We start from the raw sequence: 21,630 nt of genomic DNA, 5'->3' as shown, positions 1-21,630 counted from the left end.
TCCTCGGCCCTCTATTAATACAACAGCGTGGGTTGCTTAAGAACCACGGCACTACCGTTTCAGCTGCTGTTTAGTTAAGCGTTTTATTTACCGTCGCCCGATTCCACTGGACTGTTAGTCACGCTTAGGTCAACAAGCACGTACAGGCCGGGGACCTTGACTTCTTGTTGTATCACTCGCCCGCTCGCGAACCCTGCCGAACGCAATCTCAAACGACCAAGTTTAGTCACACGGCGTCAATTACACGTGGAATTCGGGGCATTTCAGCGTTTCCCTCCTCGGCGAGATAACACCACACGCTCTTTTTCTGTGTACGTGTGGAAGCATTCTTTCCGTGTACTCTTGCACTGGTGACCTGCAGAATGAGGAATGCTGTGGGAAAATGACCAGGCCAGTGCCAGCTTGAACTGCATCCAATGGCGATTTGCAGTATTTTGCTTTAAAAAAAAAAAGTCCAGTGTTTAAATATAGTACATCTTATTCATGTCTTTGAAATACATTCTTGGCGGAATTAAAAAAAAAAAATAAATAGTGGAAATTGCTATCATCAAACCTGCCAAATTACAAAATGAGACCACACATGTTGTATTGCCTGTTGTCAAAGTAAACATCAAACAAAGAGAATTACTCATTGTGTGTTTAAAACAATACAACTTTGCAATCGGATATTCCCCCCAGTTGAACGATTATTACAACAGTGTCTTACTGAGAAGCCTTGACCGTCTCCGGGTATCCGGGTAATCTCCGTAAATCTGCATTATACTGCCCCCAGGTGGCCAATGCAGGCACGCCCAGTGGCAGTTACTCAGTCGATAGATCGTCCAGGTGACAGAAGAGTTGACTGTTTAATTCTTTGCATTCTATTTTATCATGTCACTACTGGATGTTTTTAAAAAAAAATACAATTAAATAGAGTATTATTTTTCTTATTAAAAACACTTTTTTTGAGGAAGGGTGGGTGGAGGTTGGGGAGGCTAATTTATGATGTCTCGAGAAATCCGGCATGACGTCATGCATCACGGCGGTTCGCTGAATTGTGGATCGCTTCCCGTAATCTTTACAGTTTCGTACTTTTCACCTCCATCTTTTGTCTTTTTATTTAATTCAAGGTCCCCACACGGAAGATTCCAGGAGTGTTGCCATGTTCAAGGCGGTGCTGAAAAAGAACAGAGACGGAGGCAAAGCCAGCAGGAAGGATTCAGGTACGTGGAAGGTGGATATGTACGACAGAAGATGGCACACCAGCCTCATCTCTCTGAACACGCGCAACAGGATCATTGCTCAGGAAACCTTGATTGATTTTGATTTGAAAGGGGTAGTCGGCCTTAAATTAGGCCCAATTATCGGTACGTGTGTACCTTGTTTAAGTCTTTTCCAACTTTCTTTTCTAAATAAATAGTATAAGTGACATCGAAGGGACCAAACAGCAAGTTGATTAGACTTCACCAAAGTTCAGCCAAAATCTTGAAATGAAAGTAGAAAGCTTTTATTTTTATTTTTTTTACCCCATTAGCGCTTTGGAGCCACCCCGGGCCTCTTCGCTGCTTTATGAATTGGAATCTAAGCAGCCGGTGACAGTTTAATCTGTTCATCAATTCGGTTTGGTTTATGTTAAACAGTGAGGCGGAATAGCGGGGTCGTATTCCTGCTGAGAGAAAACTCCACGACAAGCAGCCTCTGTCGCTTCAATTTTATTTGATTTTTTTTGGAACCATTCCAAAATGCGCCGTGTTTTTAACTTTCATTTTACCGCAGGAAATGTTGACTGTTTTTATTTATTAAACTGCGACCGGAGCAACAGCCCTTCCCCAGTGTCACCGCAGATGTTTTCTTTCCTTGGATACATGACAACACGAGTCGAAATGAGTCACCGTGCCTGAGCAAATGTCGACTCGTCCTCTGCTTATCCCATATTCCATTGTGACCATTTCTGCTTGGACTTTCATTTTGCCCGTCTCAGCTCGCATCATGGCGTAGCTGAGTGCTACACCGCTGCCGTCTCGGCGCTCTCGCGAGTGAGTCGTCTGACTTCTCAACGGTTAGCGCCAAGGCTTGATTTATCGGCGCTTGTTGTACCTAATTGTCGCATGCGGTTACACGCTCCGAGAGCGGGAGCCAGCAGCAGAGTTTTACGGCTCCTTGAACTGGGCCCCATTCTTCCAGTTGGGGGACCGTCCGTCATGCCCCGCCGACCCCGTCTCCCTTTCTCATGCTGGGACAATGAAACGGGGCGACTCCTCTTGGTTGTTTAGAGCTCTCAAGACAGATGAGAGGTCACCGAAGAGAGGCTCTGCCCCTCTGGTGGCCCTGCATGAGGGCACCAATCGCGACACTCGCTTTTATTCTTCGTCTTCGCGCAGTTGTTGTTTTTTTTTTTTACAGGCAGTCATGTGGGTCACTTCCTGTAGAGCGGCTAGTTAATCTGTACATGAGTTATCTCAAGATTACTTTGAAATATGCCACTCCAATTAATTAGTCTAAATGCAACACCAGATCGCGACAGTAGGTCAGACTTATTAATCTTTAATTTGTTATCGGAAGCCATTTGTCTGTACAGTATGTTGTTCTAGACTTCGGTCTAGTCGAAAGAATTTCAACCGAAGCGTATGGGCTTTGAACCCCATTTTGTGACAGAAGCGCTTCGTCAATGCACGCTTGCGCCAGAGGTCTTTGAATTGAACCAATGCTTTGATCACACCCTGGTTTGTGTTCCGGATGAGTTCAGGTTGTTTGATCAAGTGCGAACGCAGTACCCGAGGCTCCGGTGCAGACCAACTCAAGCGAAAGGAATCTGCCTTGATTTGGTCGTGAGGAGAAAGCCACATGGAGGTTTGTCCCTTAGAGCTATAGTGGCGATGTATTGGAGCTGCAGGTCTTGTGTAACGAGGTGAGGCAGTTGACTTCCAGAAAACGTCTTCAGATTCAGCACGTAATGTGGTTTCAATAAACACGTTCTTACGACAAACCTTCTTATTGCTCATGTGTTGTTTTTTTTTGTGAGCAGTAAGATACGATTCAAGTATGACAAAACTGCTTTTCACCGTGAACCAAGTTTATGAATCCATCAAGTTTGGACGAGAGAAAGTAAACGAGAGGTGTGGAAACACCCGCGGTATATTCAAATTCCTCAATTGGGTCATTAAAACCCAGCACGGAAGGTCGTCCTGATCAAAAGTGTCCTTTCAGCTCGCAGACATTTTATTTTCCCACTGAAGTTGAGAAGGAAACACTCCCCGAAGATGACAAATAACCGTGATACATCAGAATATGTGGCCCCTGACATGGCGGCAATTGACTGGAGACGACTTAAAAGCAGTCAAGGAAACTTGGTTCCCATGCCAGATCCCGCTGCAGTCATTAGCTTCGCTTTGGGATCGCCACATTGCCAATCCCACAAAAACACAGCGAGCTAATTTGGTCTCTCCTCCTAAATTCCTCCTCTCCTCCCATCTCTCCTTGGCCTTTAGATTCCCTTCTAAGTCCTTTTTAAAAAAAATTTATGGTGCGCCATGGTGGAAGTGGGATGCTGGTTGGCTCGGGGATCGGTTGCCTTTGATGTAAACATGTACGTGGGAGATTTGTCTCCCAAAATATATAGTTTAGGGCTGGAAATAGGTTTTTCCGAATTGATAGTTGGAATCGTATGAAGTGACAAACTCCGACTTCTCATTTGCATTTCTACTGGAGAAAGCAGGTCCTGTCCATCGGGTCTACGTCCAATGCCCGAGTCAGCCGGGGACCAAAGTGTGCCAAGTCGAACTCACATTGGTGCCGCAAGTATTGGTGACCGCAGCTGGCCCTTCAATTGCTTGAGTCGATGCAACATTTTTGGTTTTATAGAAAGCAGGGTTGCACAAAAATAAAGAAGTATCAGTCCAGTGGACAAGTGCCATGTGTGGGGGAGGAAGGAGTAGACAGATGGAAAATCCCGTTAACTCATTCAGTACCAGCCAATTCTGGACCAACTCTGAAAAGACGTTTAAAAACGTCTTTGGGAGTGAATGAGTTAAGTGTCGCTGCAGATCCAGGATCGTTCTATTTGTCGTTGCATGAGAAATGGTGTCCATCTTCATCATTTGGGAAGGTTAGCAGCCCGTTTGATATGCTCTCTACCCCCACCTACAGGATCGGAGTGGAACAGTACTGAGCGCAACATCCGACTTTTTTTTTTGTTTGTTTTGTTTTTTGTCTGGCACTGATGAAGGACTCGATTCCCGGTTCTTGGTGATCTGGAAATAACATAACCCCCAATTGGACGGCGGCCGGTTGTTCCTCATAAAATTTAATGTGTGACCCATGTTCTTCGGTCTGTGCAAAGGTTTTCATTCACTGACCCTGTGGTCAGCATGCGCTTGGTATTCCATGCTTTAATTGCTCCAAGCAAGTTTACCCCGCAAGTTGTCTCTGTTGCCCGGACGACAGCGCTTATCCCTTATTGTCATGTATCCTTTGTGTTTCGACTGTTTATCCCCCGGGACACGTCCTGATACAGCAGTCATCGTGACTCCTCTCGTTTTGTCTGGCGGGCTGGAGACAGAAGCTATAACCGTAGCATGCACCTGACTGTGTGAGAGAGAGCAGCACCGAGGAAAGGGAAGTTTCAGCCCTTCTCCCCCGCTGCGGTTTCAGATTACCACCGGCATACTCTCAACTGCTTTGCGCGTTTACAGTGACATAATCGCATGAGTCGACAGTTGTAAGAGACAATTAAAATGTCCTTTTTGATGACAGTTCTTTTTGGCGGCACCAGAAGTCTCTCTTCTCGGGTGGCTTTTCTGTTCTCAAAGGCGGCACAAATTGCAGCCGGGGTCGCCTCGCTTTCATCAAGCACGCGGTCTTGGGCGGCAGGGGGGTGACTTTTCTACTTAAGCGAGAAATTTAATGAGGGCCGACTGAGGATAAGCAGAGCGAGACAAGAATGTGAAATTAGCTCGCGGACTTTTTATGTCTTGTGATGTCATTTTTAATGGGCCAGCGGCTGATTTGGGACAACCTCATCTCGATTTCGGAAAGAAGGTGAAAGATGAAGGGAATATTTAGAATGTGGATAAATTAGGCACAAGTCCCCTCGAGTGTGTACGTGTGTGTGTGTGTGTGTGTGAGCAAGTGCGGGGGGGAGGGGGGCCATTAAGCACAGCAATGTGTTGCCTCAGCTGTGACTGGTGCTTGTGCTGTCTCAACAGTTCTGTGGCTTTCTCGGGTATTTTGACATGAAACAGTGACTGACTTGTTACAAAGGCTTCTGACGCCACTAATTTGGTTACCAAGCAGGACTTCGAGTTGGAGAAGGTTTTGTTTCGGGGGCATTCACACCAATCTGAATCAATTACAAATACAACAGCGCCCCGTCGGGTGGTAACGGCGTTACTTGCTCATAAATTACTGATTTGGTTTAAAACTGGTGGATCACAAATGGACCGCATGGTTTTTTTTTTCTGACGAATGGCATTTTGACGCACTTGATTAGCTGTCATTGTACTTTTGATGACTTCAGAAAGCTCAGCCTGATCCCCAAAAGAGGGCACGTAATGTCACTCGCGAATGAGTTAGCGGCAATGTCGGCATGTGAGGTAAAAATCACAGATTGACCATCCATCCATCAGGTCTTTTGAGCAGGTTTAGACCTCCCCTGCTTTTGCTGCGCACGTCCAAACACATGCCCAAGCTCTGCGTAGGTTCCGCCAATGCTACATCTCCTATAAAGACATTGTATGACTTATAAAAAGAAACACAGCGCCAAACAAAGTCTGCCCACTGGTTCCAGTGTCGGACTGCCCTTGCGGGCCTGGCCTTTCTCCGCCAACAGCTGGGTGGTAGCCTCTCTTCAAGCCGTTTTCTACCGCAGCCATTTTGAGACACGCTCCCTCCTTGTCCTGTGGTTTCCAAAAGGAATTGCTCAAAACTCCCTCAAAGTGATCTCGGTGGCGGCTGGAAGTTTCTTTTTGGAAACTCGTGCCGCTATCCAGGTGGAGGAAGGTCTGGATGAGGCATTATGGAGTATTAAATGTTCATGTTGTGTCATTAACCTTCACCGCGAGGCACTCAGAAGAGAGGACAAACTCTTCACAGTAATTAATGTGCATTATACACCACAACAGGCAAACAAGTGCAGGGCAGCCAACCACCACAAGTTGTCTTTGCCACAGATGACACATAGTTTGTCGTACTATACTCACGGGACCCAAATCTTCTTCATCTTGGTGGCCCACATACTCAGGAAAGAATTTATAAAGGTGCAAAACAATTGTTCAATCTCGTTAGCTCATAAATAATCCAACATAGTTTTATTGACTCCAGTGTCAACTTCCCTTCTTCCGCCCCCGCCCGCCCCCTCCAAAAAAAAAAAACACGTGAAGTGGCTCTTGGACTCGTGTTTGTTATTTTTGTTCCCAGTCATGTTTGTCTTGATTTTCATCTCCAGACTGTTAAGGTACGCTTTAATACGGCGGAGAAAAGAATGCGAGCGATTTCACAAAGGGGACCATTGAGTGCAGAGCGAGCCGACGCGGCTAGCGAAGCGCCGCGCAGCCAGCAGGCAACGATTTAGCAGGGCGTAGCTCAAACCACATCTTTTGGTTACACACATTCATACAGAAACGCGCATACATGAACACGCCCACAAACCTCAGGTGTGTCCACATTAGACACACCCTGTCTCCCCATTTGAAAAGTAAAATAAGGGCTCTTGGGGGGAAGGCAGTGATCTTGGCCGACCAGTCTCACTGTATTCTGTTTGCTTTGACTCTCTTACAACAAACATTAGGCACCGGCTACCTAAAAACACTTGACGTTTTGTACAGCGTGCCATTTATTTATTTTTTTTCAATTTTCTTCAGCAGGTCAAGATATTTACGCTGGAATTTTAAAGCTCAAACACAATCCGCTCCAAGATATACCGATTAACCTCTAATTTGTTTGTATTTCAAAAACTTAAAAAGATTTTTTTTTGGGCTACCAGTGGTGGATTCCTGACTCCTTTGAACATCTTTTACTGCTTTGACTGCGATGTTAGGCGCGAACGTGCTTCGTTTGCGCCAGCTACGAGCTGCGGCTGGCTAGCTTGTGTGGCTAAACACTGAGAGAGGCTCCTCTAAATCACCACTCCTCACCTCCATGGCGGCGAAAAAGCCGACAGGTGTCGTTATCATGAAAGGAGAGGGAGGATTAGCTCAGATTGCGACAAATTTTAGGCTATACCGCCCAGCCCGAGATCCAACTTTACTTAAATAGCCCACAAAACTAAGGCATTGCATCGAGCTAAAAATGCTTTTGTCGTAAATGGAAGCAGCAGCATTTTGAATATGCACATAGAAGATAGTTTCATGGCACTCCCTCCTGCTCAGCGGTTTCCGGCCGGGATTCATCTTGGGGGGGGGGGGGGGAGAAAAGCCTTCATGATTTACACTGGCCTACTGTGTACCGGCTCCTCTTCCAATTGCCAAATTTGGCTCTTAAGACACTCTGTATTACCTTCCATGTGACCCCGTGACCTCGTAGTGGGAACATGGCAAAGGACAAGAAGCCAAACAAATACAAGGGTCTCATTCGAAGCAAGGGGTTACGAATGTCATCCACGACACACGAACCCGCCAGTTAGAATCCCTTGGCCTCCATGCCGCCCCCCCCCCCCCCCCCCCCTTAACACTTACCCGTCTGTAGTCATGACGAACGTCTTACATCAAAGAGAAGTCACAAGTTTTATCAGTTTTGCATGCCTTGGTTTTTTTTTTTTTTTTAAGTCAACTTTGAAAAAGGTGATTGGGATCGTCAAGGCGGTTCATTGGCTTGAGGGGCCTGCAGGCCACAAGCTTTTCTAATTACACCGTGACCTGCTTTGGGAGACACATTCCTTCTGTCTGATCTTCCGTTTATTTCCTTCATACCGTCAGGATCTTTTTTTTCCCACCGTCTCAAGAACTTGAATGTTCAAGCACTCGCTTTCTATTTGTGCATTAACAATCGCATCGTCAGTTTTGGACCGATGTGACTTAATGTTTTGCACTAGATTTGTCAAGACTGTGGAGACCTCTGTTCAGGTCTGACTTTCCAGGAGGGGGCTTTCCCCTTTCTATCCTACTTTCAACATATCTGAGTAATAGAGCCTTTTTGTAAGTGTGTCTGCAGATGAATGTCTTGCTACGCATGGCTCAGGAGGATTTGAGACAGCTTGAACTCATGACCCCAGCTGCTTTTGTGCCCGGTCTCAAAGGGAGTGAAGGGTTAGCGTCAATTGCAAAGAGAAAGACTTTGGACCAGAGTCGTCTCTCATCTTAACGTTTAATACCTACTGCATTCCAATCGTTAACTTTTGCTTAATTGAACAGAAACGCTTTTATTTTAGTGTGTCGAGGGCATCGGAGAGAGATTTGCATTTGCTCCGGCTGCGTTGAGGAAGCTGATCTGAAACCATCAATGCATCACGGTGCTAATGATTTGTTTCAATTCAATTGACCGTCTTAAGTGATCAGACAAGGTGCGATTGACACTAAACGTGCACAAATTCCCCTTGAGCTGTGTTTTCTGAATGGTGAAAACACCATGCTCCTTGTTTGTTGATGGCATTTGGCTCTCCCGGGTGGGGGAGGACAGCTTTATAGACGCGTCCATTCAGGGGTCGCTTGTCGCCCGGCGCTTAGTGGCGTTCTCATGACCTCACCTGGCCCGAAAAGAAGGAGCTCTGCCTAATGATCTGAGCTGCTGTTGCACCGCATCGCGACGGCAACATGAACTCCAGTCCCTTTTGCAAATATGCCAGGAAATATATTCCTTGTCTTCAGAATCGGAATGGGAAGTGCCACTGTTGATTCCAAACGGAGGCACGCGAGTTAATAGTTGTGTATGTGGACCGGAAGAAGAGAGAAACTCTTTTGGCACAGGTGAGACCAAAACAAACAACAACAAAAAACTGCAATGGCGGCACATAGTGGTTTTGTTGCTTATCATGTTTCATTCGCAACTTTAACAGTTACTATACTGCTATCATATCTCATCAGTCATCATTCAGGTTTTTTTTTTTTCCTTTTGAACATTTTTTTATTTTTGTAAAACCAAAGAAAACACCGTCCCACTTTATCCAGGTCTTCGTGTAAACTACATGCCGACCCCGGGTTTGAAGGCCATGCGTGAAAGCCTCGGCAGGCTTGGGAATGCCTCATTGACAGATCGCAGGACCTCCTGGCGATGCCGACACCCATCGTGATGGTTTCTCTGTGTAAGTTACAATGGCATGCTCTGTTCGGAGGTGGGCCTATGCATCCTGCGTTGGTTTTCTGCGGTCGAGGTGACGCGTCATCTATCTTGGTGTTAGAATAAACCACGTGCCAGACTAAGCATGCTCCCACAGATAGATTGGACCTCACACAGAATGCTGCGGACACGACGGCAATTTCCCAAAGAAACGGATTAATTCCATTTAGATTGTTTCTGATAGGAAACGTCGTTTCAGTTTTTCTACAAATCGGAGTAGCAATGTTTATCGATGCACGCCTCGTACAGTAAATATAGTGAGCTCGCTTCCGGTTTACGCGACTGAAAATAGGAAGATTTGGATTCATTCTCATTTTCGGTCAATTCATTCAACTGGAGTGCTTTGCTGTCATCCATCTTGTGTCCCTTTCAAGTACGAGTCTGTTTCTTCCCATGGCCATCTAGACTGCCGCTTTATGCGGAGATATGGGAAATGTCACAGTGAAGCCCTTCTCCCCCTTCTCCTCATCCATGCCTTCTCTCCTAGACAGCCCCCCCCCCACCACCCCATATCCAGCCCACCCCCTTCGTTCTCCCCTGGGGCCAGGAGGGAAGGCATTCCTGAGCACAGTCCACTTGAGAGCTGTGGAACAGAGCCACTCCAGTCTTATTGTTTTGATCTGCGCCACTTGGCTGTCATCCGTGCCATTCCTATATCGCATTACCGTCCCATTAAAAAAAAGCAATATTACTTCTATTATTTCCGCAAATCAAAGGCACGAGTCTGAGATGAGCATTTTACGGCTTCGGGAACGGTTCACGTTTCCGACAGGGCTAAAGCTAAACACGCCGCCTGTTGGGTTCGCCTCCATCAGGGACCACCGGCATAGATGAGTTCCCGTTTAAAAGTTTCAGGACAGTCGGAGAGAATTTAATAGTTGTTGATGAAAGTGACATGCCGTGGTGTAAATGTGGGAAGGTGGATCTGGATTTGTGACACAAATTCAAGTAAAAAAAAACGTGTCTTCAAGGACCACCACTGGAAAAGGGGCCCAAGACAAAGAGGAATTGCCTTTGAACCACCGTGGTTGTTATTTCAATTCATCGTAAAGCACGTCGTTGGGAATATTTTAATGAGACAGATTAACATCTGATTAACCCATCCTTCATCATCATTGGAGACTTGCCCCGAAGACCCTCCCCCAATCTGTTGTGCTTGTTGACCGGCCCTCTCTTCCCACTGTGGCTCGTAGTGTGTTAACCGTGACGGCTTTTGTCAGAGTGTCACCCTGGTCTCGGAAGTACACAGGGAATCCACATTGGCACTCGGCGTAGCGGGGGGGGGAGAATTGCCCCTTGGTGCTTTGTTAGTCCCCTGAAAGAATTTGCATTCATTATGGCCTTTATGCATTTTCTTCATCGCCTTTACTGTATAATTAACTGCAGTCTAAACTCATCAACAGGACGGTGAGTTACCTGAAGAAAAAACAGCTGCTTATTTGTTAGTAGACTATGTTTTCTTTGCAAGGAATTTTGAAATTGATGCCAAAAAATAAAAAATAAAAATTGCGCAATCTGTTCATATTGTGAATATGAATGAGAAAAGTTAGTCCTTCGATGCTAGCCGAAATGAGCTCTCGTGAGACAGCACTTGTTGCTTATAGTCCCGTTGGTCCTTTTTTTTTTGTCTTCGCTCAGTGTCCATTTCCCCCTTTAGAGAAAAAAAAAAAAAAAAGACACATTTGACCACAGTAAATGTTTCCACTGTGCGATGGTCCATCATTGCCTCCGGACACAGTTTACTTAAGGCCTTAAGCAAAGTTTTTGCTGGCATGTGTTAATGTAGCTAAATACTGTGGTGCTTGACAGCAGTTTTCAAAGTAACCCAAAACCCTTTGTGGTTCTATCAGCTTAAGTTGACTGCTGGTTCCTAACGCAGTGTTGTGTCAAGGATCAGAGATTGCAGATGTTGAACTCGAGTCTTGTGGCCTTCATACATTTATTTGAGGAACAACATCCTTAACTTATGTTAGTACGGTGACAACGTAAAGATCCTTGGCCCAATCGTGAGTCCAAAATTACAAGGCCTGTCCCGAATACTGCTTCGGAATCAAAAGCCACATTTTCTATGAGTCATTAATCTTAACAATTTCACAGCGGGATAACGTTGCCTTTTCACGCCAGATTTGAACGGAAAGAAAGAACACCATTTACAGCTTGCCCTGGACTCTTCCGAAGATCCAGAAATCCAGATCACCGACAGAACGCAATGATGCCACAACACTAACCAAATGTCCAGGCATGTTATGGAAAGTCTTGAAGAGCTGAAATAGACTCCACCCTAAAGAGGTGAATTCAGAAATGTGTTTGGAGCGGACTGAAAAAAGACTGAGTACTATCCAGTACTCACATTAAATATTTCTAATAGCTTTCTGGGGAAAGGAAACAGTGAACTTGGTCAAATTATGAGTCACAGCCTTAGTTAGAGTGAGAACGTGTATTGACCTGCAATTGGGACAGATCGTCACCTTTTTAATCTTTTTTTTTTTTTTTAATGAGTGCCTTTAAAAAATATTGGACTTTTCATCGGGCTTATGCATATCCTAGTGGGCTTTGGCCATCTACTTTGATGAGGGGTAATGAGCATGCATGGCACTATAATCATTTTTTGCTTGGTCTCGGGGCAGCAACGTGTAATTAGAAAGGGTTGATTTCCTGCACCGCAGAAGGGCCTAAAATTGAAGGCCTTGCCCCGACCAGGGTTAGGAAAGTCACCGAAATAGCTCTGGTGAGTTTCCGTCCTTGCGTCTCTCTGCGTATAGTATCGGTCAGATGGCAAGCGCTGTCACCATGACATACTGCAGCCTGTTCCCCAGCACTTGGACGATGTGCTTTTATGTGGCACCCCTTGTTTTCAGAGCCATCCACCCCAAATTACAACTCTGCGTTAATCTCTTTTGCATGCGACATGGCTCAAAACGTGTTTCAACTTAGCTGAACTCACCGCGATGAGATTCGAACAAATGTAGCCGTAAAAGAAGTACGTACTTTTTAGGACCACCTGTGCACACGCTCGTTCGGCACCGTGTGCATTGTCACCGTTTTGAAATTACGGTGAGATGACGTGCGATTGTAGTTTGAGGTCAACAGTAACGTTTTTCGAGATAGGAGCTGTTGCTGTAACTTTTCCTTACGAAAGTCCATTAGCTTAATGCTAACGCGCAATGCAAAACAAGCCATACGCGGGTGAACGAAATGAGCATTGGCGTTGCAAAACAATAATCCTTTAAATGTGGATCATTTTTTCAGGATCAATTTTGTATATTAATCATGGAATGTTACTGTAATTATGTAATTATGATATAAAAAAAAAGAATTACAGTCATGTAGAATGCAAATTTTTCTTGTGAAATTGAGATGTTTTTTTTTTTTTTTTCTGAAGCTGGATTGGATTGATGGCCTTTCCATTCATTCCAATGGGGAACGATGATTTAAGATGCTCGTGGAACGAATTCATCTCGTGTCTGAAGGCAGTAGTTCATCCGCCTGCCGTGCAGTGTGAGAATATGGACGCATTGGGAGTTCGTAGGTCAGGGTGACAGCAGGTCCTGGCCTTGGCTAAAACACCTTTGGGACATTCACAGGTTTTTTTTCTGGATGTCAGAGGCCACGCAGAGGTGTCACCGCAACCTTTCCGCTTCCTGTGTCTGGCATTCATCTTTGTTTAGGAGCCCTTTAAAAAACACTGGACAGCTTTGTGTCTCCTGTGTTGTGGCCGCGGCCTGCAGAAAATGGGTCTCTCTGTTTCTCATTAGCCTGGCAGCCCAGCAACACTCCTCGTCCCCAGAGGGGGAGAAGCGGGACGCGAAAAGATGTTTGCGACGACTTGTAGTTGAGACTGCGGTGATCTGTGACGGAGGCATCGCCGCATGTCTACTAAAGTCTGCGCGAGCTACTCTGTGCTGCAAAGTCATTGTCATTACTGTGGTTTACCGCATCTGCTTTTATAAGCACACTGGGCATGCTGACATATTATTAGTCAGGGATTACATGCTAGCCTGAGGTCCGTCATTCTCCATATTAATTGTGGCCATTATGAGTGTGCAACTTTGGCACCCGACAGTTGATTCGGGCGCTCGCTGACTGGCTCCGTGATTCAAATCCGGACTCTTATTTTCTCAGCGCAGAAAAACCTTTTTTTTTTTTAACATCCCGGGTTTGGATTGACGAGCAGAGCAGCCGTCGGGTAAACTCATTAGCACATTTGGAGTTGTAGTAAATCATCTGACAAGGCTGTGCAAGAGAATATAGGTTAAGTTCTTGACTTGAATCAAATGCAAAATAAGATTAAAAAGGGCAACGAAAGCTTCTGGACTTTTGCCAACCTGGCTGACTATTTACCCACGCCCGCCTGTGTCATAGCATTGAAAGGAATGCTTCTGCCTTGATAAAGTTTTATGGCGTGTCAGAAAACTAAGAGGGCATTGAGTTTGACCGGTATGTGGAAAGGCTGCACTGACGTTTGTCACATTTAAGGAACTGGCAAGTGATCCGCCTTCACGGTGAGATTTTACGCTATTTAGGTAGTCGATGCCGTTATTGCCGTCCCACCTGCATAGTCTGTGGTTAAGAGGCAAGCCTGATCAGGCTTTACTGATCTGCGCTGTACCACGTACCGTCGAAAATGAAGCGTACCACTTGGTGGAAAGGGGAAACGAGGCTTTTTACATTCCTAGCGTTCACGCTTCAGACTCGACATGAAAGCAAAAACAAGGGGGTCTGGAATCTTACTGTTGTGGGACCCCGTGTCAGTCACCAATTTTTAGTAAGGCCCACAAAATTATTTTTGAAGGATTATTTGACTTTAACAGTAACCCATAGTTCTTGTCTTACCGATTAAAACACTTTTTTTTTTTTGACAAAGTGGACATAAATAAGGCGAGCTTTGTGACATTGTCTGACGCAAGTCCTCATTTTATTGCATGCGAGGATACTGTAATATTGTAATACTGTGGTTTTCCCAAACAGGAGATGTTCAGAGCCACAATGGCCAAAGAAGATTCCCACCTGAAGGAAACCTCGTGCCCCCAGGCCTCGGCAGCGCCCACCCCAACGTTCCAGATGATCTTTTCAGACTAAGCTTCGCCAAGGGAGCGTCCATGTCTCTGCCCTCCTCGCCTCTTCTTCCGCGACAATCCTACATGTTGCCTTTACGTCCCAGCAAAAGATCTCCAGGTTTGTCATTCCTGTTTTGTTTTTTTTTGTCTGTGAGAAGGCGATCGTTTGTCAGTGATCTGATGTGTGTCACCTCATCCTCGTGTTTAATCGGCGCCGTATGTTTACATTGACAAAGTAGCTGGCTGGCCATAGATTGTGTGTGTCTCTCTTTTCGTTCCGCCACCGCAAAGAATCTTCTTGTCAGCAGCCGCGTGGGCCTTCAAAGCAAGGTCGTACCTTTTGTAGCTGAACTTGTTCCAACCTGAGGCTTTCTGTCTCGCAATATCTTGACAAAGAGGATAAGAAATCCTTTAAGTGGTCAACGTGGGCCCCACTTACATGTGGTACTCATCTGTGCGCCGTTCTGGCCTTTGTTTATTCCGGCGACGGCTTTGATCTACACTCCCGCGTGTCGAGTTAACTGACACATACTATACGCTCGGGCTTTATCTTATCCGATGGCGTCCTCGTCGGCGTTTGTGCAGCTGTTCCAGTCCAGATGCGCATTTTCAGACCTTATTCGTGTTTACGCGACCATTGGCTCATCATATTAAAGCCAATCACACAAAATAAAAAAACGCCACACTACCGAATCCGCTTAGACAACCACAGAAGAGCCCCGGCGGCTTTATGAAGGTGAAAATGACCTTGTGTGCAGGAAAGCGGGATTGCATATTAAAGGCAACTGCCCACTTGGGAGGTTAACGTGGTACGTACTTAAAAAAAAAACGGACAGAAAAAGGATGCACAAATCGGTGATGTTCCGGAGGCCAGCCGAGGAAATGGGGGGGGGGGGATGGTCCAAAGACGCTTTTCCACTATCTTTACAGCTACCTGTGAAAACCCACATGAGAGAATTCCCACCTCCAGTTAATAAACACATCTTGCAGGAAATGTCGCAACTCTGCGACGAAAACATTGTGTCTGCGTGCTGCGAGTGTCTTCCTTCTGGGTTCTTTTTTTGAATAGAAACCCATTCGAACAACACCCCATTAACGAATAGCATCTATTTGGCAACCCTTTAAGGGAACGATATGTGAACACGGACAGTAATGCGACACAAGTAGACAGATATTACTGTATCAAAAGAGTCAGTCATATATTCTTTATCCTCAGTGCAAAATGACCAGGTCACAGTTAAATCAGCAATGGAACGGAACGTAGCACTGTAGCTCCAGCACGTTAAAATGCGCTTTAAGAATAAGCCACAGCGTGTACGAATAACGCCGCATCTCTCCTACGCTCAGCCACGGCCATGCTGCGAAATTGCACATTTCTCTTCAAAACGCTCGGTGTAATTCACAAGCATGCGTTAACGACATTTCGAAGTCTGAATCCATCAAGGCAAACGTCTACATGCTGCTCACAGATGTGGATTCCCGGCGCATTCCAAGAGACAATGTCTTGCGAGCGTGATGACATGAGAGGTACTCGCATGCCGTGGGATTGTCCTTAAAAAGAAAAAAAAAAGTCACTGTTCATTTGGTGGATGAATTTAAACTTCACAGTCTAGACATTGTTTTGATTATTCACCCTCAAAAATAACCAAAAAGCACCTTTTGTAGTCATGCGTTTAGACTTGAATGCATCCAAAGCGTCTCCGCTCCTGCTCCAGATATCCGACAGGGGAGGCGGTTTCGCCATTGAATCAAGAAAGCGCTTCTGTGGCTTTGCTTCGTTTTCCCGACCCACCGCCTAATCGATTGCAGTTTTGTAAAGTTCCTTTAATGAGAACCTCGGCGAACGCAACCCCGGCGTTGAAATTTAAGTGGGAGTTTGATGAATGCCTGAGCCCAAAAGTCCCGGTGGCGCTGGCTGCCACCGCTTTGATCAGCTAAGCCATGAAACACAGAAGTCTGCCATGTGTTGACCAGCACCTTGCCTCTTTGGGATTAATAGCTTACAAGCCTTTTTTTTTCAAAGACCCGAGTCAGGACATTTTGTTTGAATGAGTCAGTGGACCCACACGCCGACGGAAAACCTGAAACCTTTGTCGTCAAAGTGTCCGAGTGTAGTTACTGACCTCCTAAAACAGCTGTGGAGTTGGTTGGTTGGTTGGTTGAAACATTTGTCAGAGTTGATCTTCCCATCAACGTGTCCGTTGACATTCATGTCGCCACAGTGACCTCGTATGGCTGCAAGAAGTTACTGTGCAATGCATTGCTTCACAGCCCCGGCGGAGCGGCCCCCTTTTCTCTTTGATTAGACGCGCCTTTGAATTATCCAGGTTACTTCATGCTCACATATATGTTTATATTTTTAATCATCTTTGAATATTCCTTTATCAGGCTTGCAAGATGAATGTGAGTTGGATGTGAGTGGACCTGCCCACAATGCCATTTCATTTGGCCTTAAATGGCTGTCATGTCAAGACGGTTGAATTTCTCATTACTCTTCGATACGTGAGTAAGCTTCGCTCCGATTTGGGGCGGTGTTTTCCTGAATTTGTGATGGAAGGCAGCTTTCCCAGATTGGTTTTGGTGTATGTGGGTGGCTCGTGTCTCTTCATTGTGTTGCGCGACATTGAATTTCAGCGTGCTGTTAGCAGAATTGTGCACTCTGAGGCGGACTGGCCGCTGCAAACACTTTTTTTCCACCGCGTTAATGTTCAAACTTGTCTGCCGCTGTCTTACCCGTGTGGCTAACAAATCCGTTTCCCGTCAACCAGAATGTCCTCGCCACCCGTGTCTCGTTGTCCATGCGTATTCGGTTTTCTCGAGTTCTGTCCGGTCTTGTAGGCTCATTTGTATGTCGGCTTTGTTTTTATTTCCCGATTGACGCTCGCATACCAACGCCTCGGTGTGCTGTCCTTGGTTTATTTCAATTTGCTTTCCGAGGCAGCCAATAAAGTATCGTGGCAGCGAATGACTTCCTTTCTTCCGTTGTGCATGAACCACACGCTTGCACGATGCAAGATTCAGGAGAAATCTGTCGAGAAAGAACTGCAAGAAGAAGAAAAATTCTGCACCGAGATTTAAATGAGGACTAGGTTTCAGTGCAGGGCAGTTTTGCACTGTTGTGTGCATTAGGTGGACTCGTCTGTAAAGTTCTTGCTGCAGTGTATGTATTTATATAGAAAATACTTGATGTATAATCAAATATGTTCCCTCGTGGAATACATTTCCATAAATGATGTAATACCATCCATCAATGTGTTGTCAAGACGATGTAGCGATCCACAAGGGAGTACATATTATACAGGTTATTTGTTGCAGTCTAGCCTAACGTTGTCAACGATGCTGACGGTGGCAAAAAAAAAAAACTGTTTAAAGGCATTGATGAGTAGAAGCTACATAAATGGATATTTAAAAAAAAATCCTTGTGACCTACTCACCTCATCGCTGATGCAATCAACCAAACCTTTGAACCTGCCATATTTCTCAAGGTTGTTTGATTGATTTATCTTTTTTTTTTTTTTTTTTTCGCTCAAAGGCTTACTTGCGCAACTCAAAAATGAGCTCCGTTGGTTTTCGCTTTATTTTCCCCAAAGAAAGACGCCACTTTAGTGCCACTCGAAGGGAGCTCCGCCGAAGTCACGCCGCGCACCACACGTCCCGTTGGGAGATAATGGATGTCTTTCGGTGTGCCGTACCGCGAAAGATCTTGTGATGCTGCGAGAGAGAGACCTGTTTTAGACAGTTTGCTTTGATGAAAACTTCAACACTGTGCTCGACTTCACTTCAATGCACACGCTTGCCTTTGATGAGGAAGCCCACTTTTCGATCGATACATTCTGCCCGAGAAATTAAAGAAACTGTCCGGCCTCGTAATGTGTGTCCAATATCGCTGGGATCATGTTTAAGTGGCGTACAAACACATACTGATAATCCTTCTAGATGTTCGCATTGTCCCTAACCTTGTCATCAAAGTCGGCTAATGCTGACCGGATGTCTCTGAAAATGCATCCTGAGTCATTGTACTGTGATGTGGGGTGGGCTAAGATTTCTTTTTTGTCTTTCCCCTCGACAATCTGCTCAGGAAACAGTTCGGGCTGACGACCAAGAATGTGCGCCATACACACGACCTGATTGGCTGTTTATGCTAACAAATCCATGAACCACAAAGGTGGAATCTGCAACTCGATTGTTCCGTTTGTTGGCGGCGTTTCACCTTCAATCCAAAAAGCTTCTTCCGTTCTAAATTGTTGTCGTTGCCAAAGAGAAGCGTTGACCAGACAAGCTCACAGTTAGCCTAGCTTTTATTCTTTCTTCTGTACGCCAGCTCTTTTCTTTCATCTTTTCTGGCTGTCTGGATGCCCCGTGGCTCCAGACCGACTCTCACACGACAGTCTTGATACCGCCGAAGAAATCGTTACGATGCCTACAGGTCCACCCATCACGGTACATGACAAGTATTTTAGCCAGCTGCAGATTTATACTCTTCAAAATGGATGATGCACGAGACGCAACACCAGCGAGGGCATAATCATCCCAGAGCTTGCGTGCGTGAGATCGATTTTGACTGTTAAACATACAATTTTACAAGTTTAGTCACAATCTCACAGCTGTAAAGTGTGGAAATTTCCTCGGCCTGGGGGAATAACGGCAATGTGTCTGGCCGCGAGAAGCAAATGAATCATCAATCACGTCACACACGCTCAAAAAACACACAAAGCACCGCGTCTGTCACGCTTCCTCGACTGTTCAGCATACCCTCCCGATCACGGATTAACAATTAGCCAGGAGTCACACACACGCGCACAACCAGACGTTTCGGTCGCAATCCCTCTGAATCGGAATCAAGCGAGCAAGTGCGCCAAGTGTGAGCTCTGACATTTTGGAACATAAAGATGGCCATTGTAAGCGCCGCTTGCTATTCCGTTTACTGTGGCGATGTGATGGACTGTCTCATTGTGAAATGAAATGTAACAAGGTCAGGAGGTCCGCCCTGAAGAATGTTGGGAAAAATGGCCTCATGGTAGAACTGACTGGATTCGGTCGAATGGTGCGGGGTAGAATCGTCAACTCGTATGTTTAGATTATGTCAAGTTACTTTGGAAATCTTAAACTGCGGGCATTTTTAACACCCTCTAATCACTTTGTATCTTTTTTTTTTTCCTGACACATTGTACGTTGTTTCCCTCTGCTTGTGTTTTCTTGTGCTCTCCCATTCCATTTCTCAAAAGGGATAACCCTCTGCTAACGAAATATTTCCATCGCCATATTGGAAGTACCGTATGCTAGTCACACTGAAGTTTTACCCCATGTAAGGAATGCTATGTTTCTGTTGTTTTAGAATCCTTCAAATAATTAGACTGTCATGAGTTTCGACACCACAAGATGGCGACAAAGCACTTAAAACAGATTGCCATCAAGCACCAACGCCGTTCATCTAGAATGTACACAATCATGAACCCATGTCACATAAACAACTAAATTCATGAGTTAAACCAGTCAACACAAATGAAGCAGCTTGCTAGCTACTGCTTAGGCACGACAGGCAAATTGCAATGACAAAGACCGCACCGGTTGTAAGTAAGATGCATCAGGGTGAGGGTTGCTAATTTCGGGACACTTTACCTTGCCAATTATAATGCATACCGTACTGAACTGAACTGAACTTTGCTACCCTCGGATGTGTCCTAAAACCACCTCCACTGTAATAGCTAGCTAGATGTTTGTTGTCGGAAGCGTACATCCTGTGTAAACCGAACGTGAACTTCAAACATATGGTTTCGATTAGTCCAACAATACACCCTGCTGTGCCTTGATGAAATCCACCCAAAACATGTCGAGGTTTTTTTTTTTGCCCCCCTAATGTGATCTCACTCTAATTGGAACTTTGTGACTCTTGGGTAATAGAGTGTTCCTGACCATCCGTGGGTGAAGATTGGTTGAGGTTTGGAGTGGCAGTGGACTATTTCATTTTGGAATACAAACCAACCAAGTGAAGTCAAGCCTGTTTTTGTGTTCACCACACGATGCCCATTACGAAGGCCGCCTTTAGCTCCAAACGGCTGAACTTTGTTTCTGTGTTCTGACTGGAGCTCGTGTGCGCTAACAAGCAAGATAGTAAGTAGCAGCTCTCGCTCCCAAAGTTCCCTCGGGCTGTGAGAATGCTGCAACTCATCGTGCGTTTCATGTGGCGCATCCATAGATGGCACTGTGAGTCTAACTTAGCCGGCTCTCTGCTTTTTTATTTATTTATTTTTTTGCCTCTTTCATTTCAAACTCACATGGCAATCGCCTCCCCGTCTCTCGTCACGTCCACAACCCCCACCGCACCCCCCCCCCCACCCCCCACAACCCCTCTGTGGGTGCTTGCAGCTCTAGTTCAAGGGTTTTTGTTTTATCTGATTCCAAGGATGCTTCTTTGCAAAAGGAGGAAGTGGTATTAGTTGCGGTATTAGGAAATGGCTCTCATCAACCACCCTGCCTTATCTCTCTGCTACGTCTGGGTTCCATATACAGTACAGTCATTCCAGTGACAAGAACATTTTCATTCAATTACTTTCAGAGTTATTTCTTTTTCCCGTTTAATTGTTGTTCATCTCTCGGGACAAGGCTGTTGAGCCAGCTGCTCAAAAGTTGCTCTTTTGATGGTGTGCAATTTAGTCCCCCACCCCCACCCCCCTGCTGAGTTTCCTGCCAGTGTAAACACCTCATCGTCATTCCTCTTCACAAATATTTGCCGCCACTCGGCAAATTAGCCTAATCTTTGACGTAGCATATGGATAGAATGTCGGATTTAAAAGAGTGCAATGGAACACGAACATCCATCCGTTTTCCGTTTTGCTTATCTTCACTCGGGTGGCGGGTGAGCTGGAGTTAGCTGAGATGGGATCTCAGCTAACTTTGGGCGAGAGGTTGGGCACACCCTGAACTGGCCGCTAAGCCGATCCTGCGTCCACGTTAACGGTGACGCATATGGATATGTCCGTTTTTAACTGAAGATACATGTCTTTGGAAAGTCAGAGGAAGCCAGAATACCGGTTAGGCGCATATGCTAACGAATACTATTGATGAGTTTCACAGAAAGCTGTTTTGTTTGTGTTGAGTAATATAACTATTAAATATTAATTAAATTAAATAATTTATGTGACGCGGGTACATGATTGTGTACGTCCTCCATGCATGGTGTTTCTGGTCCCCCTCCAGTTCGAATGCTTTGCTGGCATTTTGAGGCATCTAAACACAATTACAGTCATCTATTATTTGGAGTTTAAACGATTTCGTGTTTTTTGCCATTCATCCAAACTCCACGCAGCAAAGCCAGCGCCCGGATTCA

General features: G+C 45.5%; 1 protein-coding gene across 2 annotated transcripts in view; it reads left to right on the top strand.

Moving 5' to 3' along the window:
- Nucleotides 1-21,630, top strand: part of tanc1b (tetratricopeptide repeat, ankyrin repeat and coiled-coil containing 1b) — a 73,862-nt gene that overhangs the window by 8,806 nt on the left and 43,426 nt on the right. For both annotated transcript variants that reach the window (XM_086123433.1, XM_086123432.1), the window contains exons 2-3: nucleotides 1,110-1,202; nucleotides 14,215-14,421. In XM_086123433.1, the coding sequence (XP_085979559.1) occupies nucleotides 1,142-1,202; nucleotides 14,215-14,421 (268 nt within the window). In that variant the 5' untranslated portion in view covers nucleotides 1,110-1,141. The remainder of the gene's footprint in view (nucleotides 1-1,109; nucleotides 1,203-14,214; nucleotides 14,422-21,630) is intronic.

Source organism: Hippocampus guttulatus, chromosome 11 (assembly GCF_054856545.1).
Source record: "Hippocampus guttulatus isolate MCC_2025c chromosome 11, RoL_Hgut_1.0, whole genome shotgun sequence".
NCBI classification, from domain to species: Eukaryota; Metazoa; Chordata; class Actinopteri; order Syngnathiformes; family Syngnathidae; genus Hippocampus; species Hippocampus guttulatus.
Note: the sequence above shows the minus strand (reverse complement) of the source record. Positions and strands in the feature narration are given on the sequence as shown.